The sequence below is a fragment of the Gastrolobium bilobum genome, unplaced genomic scaffold (assembly GCF_033153095.1).
Source record: "Gastrolobium bilobum isolate Gb01-03AN ecotype WA unplaced genomic scaffold, APGP_CSIRO_Gbil_v1 utg7600, whole genome shotgun sequence".
NCBI classification, from domain to species: domain Eukaryota; kingdom Viridiplantae; phylum Streptophyta; class Magnoliopsida; order Fabales; family Fabaceae; genus Gastrolobium; species Gastrolobium bilobum.
The window spans coordinates 307,163-315,628 of NW_026897674.1; the positions used below are offsets into that span (position 1 = coordinate 307,163).

The window sequence follows — 8,466 nt, forward strand, 5'->3', positions numbered from 1 at the left end:
CAAAAAAGCATAAGATTCCTCCCAATCACCGTACATAATAGCCATCGCTTTCTGCTTCGTATACCATGCCTTTCTGTAGGAAACTTTAAAGCCATATTTAGAGGTTATCCTTTCTTGAACCAAAGAAATTGAGACGGATGGTTTTTCCCTTATCATCCCTGCAGTGAATAGGTCACACACTCGATAAAATTGAACGAATTTAATTAAACAGCAATATGTAAACGTTGACAATTTATCAAAAATAAATATGTACCTAGAACGAGATTCGCAATAACGTCCGCATCGAGCTGTCTATGTCCCTGGGAAATGTGCTCATTCAAACAATTGTGATCTCCACCCCATCTCGTAATCTTCCAATTTTCACCAAACACTGGTTTGATCGCCCTGACACGCCACGGGCAACCTTTATCATACGCACAACATTTCATAGATAACTTTGTAGGCGTGCTCTCAATTACAATTGCTTCTTGATGCTCCCTAATCAGGTTGTGCTTAAGTGCCATTTAGACATCTTTTTTTGTTGCAAATTCTTGATTCACAAATAACTTGTCACCCAATTGCCACGGACCTTGTATTGAACCTGATCCTGAAATCGTACCATCAGTGCATGGTTCTTGTTCGCTCCGATAACTCCAATCAATGTACGAATGATGCAGAATTCCATGCCAAAAAGGAATAACAGCCTCGTCACTTGCAACTGCGATTTTTAACTTTTTTAATACAAACTTCCTACATCATGTATTAAATCAGGTATGTATCCAGGTATATACGAATTATATCAATTACCTTCATGATGATTACCTAATGGGGCTGACGCAATGTCAAGCAATTGCGGCATTTGCGCGACCACTGGTTCATGGAATATTGGGATTTGAGACGCACCCATCTCACCACCTTCATCTCCTTCTGAAGCACTAGCATCCTCGGACAAAAAACGTTCTTCCATTGCGATATTTTCATCATCATCGTCGTCGTCTTCCTCGTGCATTTCCCAAGTCGGATCATTTTCATCTCCCTCAGAAAAGTTACCAACTAGAGACGCATGACCGACAGACGAAGATGGAAGACGGCGAGAATTTAATTCAGCTGACCTCACCGGTAATGGAACTTCATCCGTTGCGGCGATGTCGATATACAACTCCAGAAAATCTGTCCTTGACATGTTGAAAAATTCTTCCATTGTTATCTCCACGTCTTCATCGTCAACCACTTGCAAACTAATGTATTTATCACATTGCCATAACCTTATCGTGATCTGAGTGATACATTGGTTGCCTTGAAGACTTAACTTCTGCTGAATTCTCTGATGCAGTTCGACAATGGTTGCATTGCGTTGGATATGTGTCGGCCTTTTTTCACCTTCAAACATGACACCTCGTCGACCTTCTACCTTCCTACCATTGTAATATAACACAACACGAACAGAATCAGGATGTAAACTCATTCTTAAATAGAATAAGAAATAAAATTCAAATACTAAATTAAAGATAAAGGATTATAGGAATTTTGGTAGAGAAGAGAGATACGAAGAGTGAGAGAAGAGGTGTGAAGAGTGAATGGAGGGGTTGGGGTATATATAGGGCACACATGTGATGCTCCTTTTGGGCGTCACATGTGACGCCCCATTGGGGCATCTACCCTTAGGGTGAGACACCTCAATGAGGCGTCACATTGTGCAATACATCCGTAATTATTTCCAAAACTGCAATAAATGCGTAATTATTTAATTAAAAAGCATTATTTTAATTTTTTTGCCGAGATATTAATCATAAAAAAATGATTAAATATTTTTGAAAAATGTTTATGTTAAATATTTTAAAAAAAAATTACTAGTACGAAATTCTTTTCTTTTTTTGTATTATGTTTTCGAAATGTTTTTTTTAAAAAAACATTTTGGAATATTCACTTTTTTTAAGGAGGTTGGTTTCAAGGCTAATTATGATAAATTTAATTAGAAGATAAAAAGCTTCATATGCTTGTATTATATTTTGAAATTGAAGAGCCATCAATTTCTCTTCTAGTTCATATTTTGAATATGATCATGCAAAATAGAGCTTTTCAATGCCTAATTACATTGAATTAGGCTAGGCACTTATACAATAGGCACAAAAAAAAATATATATATAAGGATAAATTAATAGTGATAATTAAAGCAAAAAAATCCTAAAAGAAAAATTGCTTTGAAACTATGTCATTGGGTTGCACTGGTCTAGCATCTGGCACACTTCCAACATTCTTTGAAGAAATAGAACATGGTTTTATGAGGATCAAAGTAGTATCATCCATATCCAACTCATCACTCCCATCATCATGGTAAGCATATATGTCAAGAACAGACATAAATTAAAGAACAGCAACAACAATGTGAAACAAATTATGTATGGACAGGAAGAATAGAAGAGAAAGCTTTTCTTGCTCTTGCAGACATTAAAGATGAAAAATAGAAGAACTTTAAGATAAAGGAGAAATTTTTACCGTGTTAAATTTTGATATGGTGCCCAAAGAGCATAGATAACACACAGGAGAGAAAAAGACAGAACTGGCCAAAAGGATGAGAGATCCACGCATTATGCCATTGCTCGTTGTATACTTTTGTTTCTTTGTTGCAGCTTGTAGATCTTTCCAGAGAAGGCTAAAGTTAAATATTTAGTCATTTAAAAGTTAAGACATTTTATTATATCATCTCATTCATTCATGATATTAGATTATGGAGAAAATACTTATAAAAGAAAAGAATATAGAGAAGAATGTCATACCTTCCTCTGAGGAAGTACATAAACACATATCCCATTGATTCCAAATCATCCCGTCAGTTTTGTTCTACAACAAAGCTGCAAAAAAAAAACCAAAAATATTACATGTTCATGTAATAGAATAACAATTTGAGAAGATGAAGAAGATAAACACACAGATAAGAGAAGAAATATGTACACAGAAGCTAATTACCAAATTTGAGAAGATAAACAGACAGATAAGAGAGGAAATATGTGCACAGAAGCTAATTACCAAATGGAAAAAATCCCATAACACATATCCTATTTATACACAAAATCTTTGCATTTTTTATAAAATATTTTCGTTTTTTTAATGATTTTTTTTTAACAAAATAGTATTTTTTTTATGCAGCATTAATATGGTTAACAATTAACCATGTAGAAAGTAATGGGATAATGTCTAAAAAAAAAAGTAATGAGATAGTAAATGAGCTGCTTGCCACCAACAATTGTTCAAATATTTTCTCACCCTTTAAAATTCAAATTCAAATTCAAATTTAAAATTCAAAATTCAAAATTCAAAATTCAAAATGAAGATTTCAAAAAACAGAGATATTATTAATTTGAAAATTCCAATGCGAAAAGTTGAAGGACATTAAATGAGTTGTCTGCCACCAACAATTGTTAACATATTTTTTCAATTAAATTTAATTACAAATTTGATTTTATTTAATATTTTTCTTTTTATTCTTTTTTACCAAAGAAAGAAAGGGTTTAAATATTTTGTAGTGTGAACACAAAGCTGAAAGTGAAGGAGAAAGCGACACGTCAGCAAACTTGCCAAAGAATGACATTCCTTTAGAATATAAGATTGGAGCTCGTATCCTTTCCGGATAAAAAAAATTAAATAATAAATTATATAATTCATGTCATTTTTTAATATTTTATGCAATTAATGGAATCATTTACACTCAAATTGATGCACAATTAATTGTGCATCAATTCACCGTCAAGTGGTAAATTCTCGTGAGTTGCACAATTAGTTGTGCATCAACACAGCCAGTAATGGACTTGCACTTGCGCCAATGATAACTGCAAGTGCAGACATAAACTTTTGAAATTGTATACTGATTATGAAGTGTCATTTTCTCAAATCACAAAATGTCTATTTTCATTCCCCCTCAAATCACAAAGTGCAGGAAAGCAATGTGAGCTTCGATTTTGAGGAAGAAGAGGGAATGACGATGGTGATGAACTTGATGTAACTCCACGGTCCAAAGAAAATATTAAGTGAAGGGGTGGGTCTACGATTTTGGGAGTAAGAGGAGAATGAATTTTCTGATTGCATGAATTGGGATCTGGTCAAGGGTCCTAGCCGTGAAAGGGATAAGGGAATGCATAGTGTCCTTTGTGTTGGGTAGATGTCGACCATGCACCAAAGAGAGAGGGAGGATATTGGTGGACACATGGCGATCAATTCTAATTTAGTACTGAAAATATAATGCTTTTAGTCTTTATGTGATAGTTTCTAAATTTAATTAAAAAATTCCACTGTGTAAAATAAGACAAAAAAATATGATACATTATAGCTAACTTCGTTCAAAATGCTGTTAGAAATCCTACTCGGTCTTTATTATATTGTAAGTATTTTATTTATTATATAATATTTTTTATTTTCACCTCCCCTTATATAAATTTCTGGTTCTGCCATTGATTTTATTATAATAGCTTAGTTGACTCTTGATTATTATCTTTTTATATATTAAGTTGAAGTTTTTTTCTTTTCTTTTGTTTATATTGTTTTATTTTTTAATGCATTTAAAATTTTCTTTAAAAATTTGTTCGGGGACACTGCCCCGAATCCCAACCACTAAATGTGCAGTCATAAATAAAATTTTCTGAGTCCACTACTGAGCACAGCTAGCGAGAGCTTGTTGATAAACCTTTAGTTTATCTTGTTTTTATAGGTTAAATTAATATAAATTATTAAGTTGAACAAGTCAAAACTAGGGTTTTAATATAAAATCATGAACATTATCTGATTAGGAATTAATTAAATAATATTTGCTATTTTAAGGGATTTGATGACAAATGGAGTCAAAGATGAAGATATGGATAGAAGGAGAGCAAAACAAAAAGATTTGAAGATCTTATCAAGATTCTCAAGTTGTTAGAGAGGGGGCTTAAGCCCCCAATTCGAAGCTAAAGCCTCCAAAAATCAGCAAATGGCCTCTGCCTAAGCAAACTTAAGCCCCAATTAGGAAGCTAAAGCCTCCTGTATAAGCAAATTTGTTCGGCCTTAGCAAGCTTAAGCCCCCAACCTTGGGCTTAAGCGCGAGCCAAGAAGGAAGTTCAGAATCGAAGAGCGCGCTTAAGCTCGCTCCAGCAGGCTTAAGCGCGAATGTTAATCCTGCATTCATAAATTAGGAAACTTAAGCGCGAATGAGCAAGCTTAAGCGCCCCGAAAGATCCAACTTAAGCCCACTTGAAGAATACACTTAGGGCACAAATTCTTTACCCTTAAAAACACATTTAGGGTTCAGAATCAATAACTTTTCATATTCTAAGAGAGTCTTTGGTACTTGGAGGCAGAGGGGACGCGGAAAAACACTCGATTCATGTTCGTGAGCAGCGGAGACGGATCAACATCAAGTCTGCACTGGGGATATTGAAGATTCACCAATCATCTATGGAGTTTGGGGGAGCTTTTATATTGTCTTTCATTCTTGATATTGTTATGTCTGGCTAGTTCTTTAAGTAGTTAGGGTTAGATGGAATTCAATCGATTTATTATGCTTTGAACAATTCACTATGTTAATTTTCCTTTTTATCATGAATGAAGTCATCTGTTTTTAATGCTTTATATGAGCTTGAATCTTATATATTAATCCCGAGTAAATGCATGACAATAGGAATGTTGATGTGTGATCCTAATATGATAATTTCATCGGACGCTTTATGATTCTAGGGATAGACATAGAGTTTGCGTAATCTTTAAGATTCTTGAACTTAATGCTCACGTTCTTGGGGAATAACCGGGGAACTAGGGTTCTTCCAAGATCGTAAAGGTTTAGGGTAACAAGGGATTGAGCCCTAATTACATGCGAAAGAATTGATTAGATTGATACTAAGGACGATTAATATTAAGAAGAAATTCAACCGTAATAAAGAGATTAAAGGAAATCGAACCCCTAGCTACGTTCTTTTAAATTAGTTAATTCAATCTTTAATTTCTTGCTTTTATTCTTGATATTAATTAGAGTTAAATCACGTTTTTAATTTCTTGCGATTAATTAGTTTCGTCTTTTAAATTTCAAATTCAAATTCCTTTCCAAATACAATTTTGATTGTCCAACTAAATTTGCGATAGTGAATTAGTGCTTGAGTATAATCCTCGTGGAAACGATCTCTTATTCAGTCATTATATTACTTGTACGATCGGTGCACTTGCCGTGAGTAGCAACACTTGTCAAGTCAATGGAGGAGCCTTTTAATCCATACCAAATATTAATTCCTAAAAAATAAAATCAGCCAGTATCAACTATGCAGAAAGGCATGGAGTAAGCTATTATTTCTATAGTTCTATAAATAAGAAATCAATCTTTTTTGAAAATCAGCCAGTAGGAAGGCATTTGTTGGTTACCACCACTATGTCAAGTGACATCAACAAAAATTGTATATTATACAGATGACCACCCTTAGTATAAAGTTAACTTTGCATAAAATATTTAAAGCGACCTTAATTTATATAAAGAAAAAACGAAGAAAGTTCATTGCACCCAGCCAGCTAATGATTTATTTAATAGGTAATTATCAGCCTTTCCTTTATGTATTCATTTACTATGTCAAAGAAAAGAACAAAGATAGAGACAACAAAATTGAGCAGCTATAATCCTTAACGCAGAGAGACAATACAATGAACAATACGTGCAAAACAACATAGGAAGGGGGTAATAAGAAAGAAAGAGGAATCAGTGAACCCTGTTCGAGAATCCTGTCCATCTTTTTGCAAATCTTCCCTTCTGAACCTTCAATTGCTTGCAAATTTTGTTCGTCTTCTCTGCCTTCCTTACGAATCTCGTGAATGTCAGGTGATTTGGGTTGTGAGAAAAAGAGGTGTGTTTGATGAAACCTTTTATTAAAAGGTCAAACCTCGTTTCATTATAAAAAAGTTTAAAACTGTCATCAGCTAATAAAAACAGTACACAGGTAGCGTTATCAGCTCTGACAAAAAAAAAAAAACACCTGTGTCTTGTGTTTTTCAAGTTTGTTCCAACCAAGGTACAAGAAGCTATGATAATCGTAGAAGTTTTGAGAGTAGCACCAGCTTCGGGATCAGAAAACTTACCTACTCAAACATTACTTCTTCCTCTAACCTTCTTTGACCTACTCTGGTTAAGGTTACCTCCTGTTGAACGCGTTTTCTTCTATGAATTCCCTCATCCAACCACTCTCTTCTTCAATACCCTTCTTCCCAAACTCAAACGCTCTCTTTCTCTTGCACTTGGCTACTTCTTCCCTCTTGCGGGCCACCTCACTTGGCCCCTTGACTCCAACAAACCCATCATCAAGTACAACACAGGTGACACTGTTTCCCTCACTGTAGCTGAATCTGATGCTGATTTCAACTATCTAGCAGGTTCAAACCTTTGTGAAGCGACACAAAGTCACCATCTTGTACCCCACTTGATCATATCCCATGAACAAGCTACTGTGTTAGCCCTTCAGGTCACTCTATTTCCAAACTCTGGATTCTCCATTGGAATCACCTCTCACCATGCTGTTCTAGATGGCAAGACTTCAACTTCGTTTATCAAATCTTGGGCTTATCTATGCAGCAGGCTAGGAGAATCAGAATCAGAATCAGAATCACCCTTTTGTTTGCCACCTGAACTGAGTCCTTTCTATGATAGGGAAATGATCAAAGACAATAATGAAATAGAGGCTAAATATGTAAGTAATTGGTTAAAGCAAGGTGGACCCAACAACAGAAGCTTCATGGTTTGGGATCTCCAACTTCCAGAAGAGGCAATTAGAGGCTTGTTTCAATTGTCTCGCTCAGATATTGAAAAGCTCAAACAATCTGTTGTGTCAAAACAGAAAGGGAATCTTCACTTGTCAACTTTTGTATTATCTATAGCGTATGCATGGGTTTGCAGGGTGAAAGCTGAGGAAATTCAAAACAGAAGAGTTATTATGGCTCTGAATATTGATTGCAGGTCTCGCTTAGAACCACCTCTTCCTCCAACATATTTTGGAAATTGCATTGGGGCAAGACTTACAGTTTGTGAAACGAGAGAATTATTGGGGGAAGATGGACTAATTGTGGCTGTGGAAGCACTGAGTGCAGCTTTGGGAACTTTGAAGGATGGAGTGCTGAGTGGAGCAGAAAATTGGTCATCATGGTTGATTGATGGTTTTGCCACTGATGTGAAGACAATTGGTGCTGCTGGGTCACCCAAGTTCGATGTTTACAATTGTGATTTTGGTTGGGGAAGGCCAAAGAAGGTGGAGATGGCGTCTATAGATAGAACTGGAGCATTTTGTCTCTCTGATAGCAAAAATGGTGATGGAGTTGAGATAAGTTTGGTGTCCAAGAAAGAAGCAATGGAGGCCTTTGCTTCTCTCTTTGTTAAAGGACTTCTTCAATCTTGAGTTTTTGTTGTTTTTGCTTTATCATTTAATAACTTCTTATCTGAAATGTTTTGATGTGGAATTATTCAGTTATTTGGTCATATCATACATTCCTGTT

General features: G+C 35.2%; 1 protein-coding gene across 1 annotated transcript; it reads left to right on the forward strand.

Annotated features, from left to right (window-relative positions):
- The first annotated feature begins 7,007 nt into the window (after nt 1–7,007).
- On the forward strand, nt 7,008–8,369 carry LOC133309246 (phenolic glucoside malonyltransferase 2-like). Its single transcript, XM_061510003.1, has one exon. It carries the CDS (start codon nt 7,008–7,010, stop codon nt 8,367–8,369), a length of 1,362 nt encoding a protein of 453 aa, XP_061365987.1.
- Nucleotides 8,370–8,466: the final 97 nt, after the last annotated feature.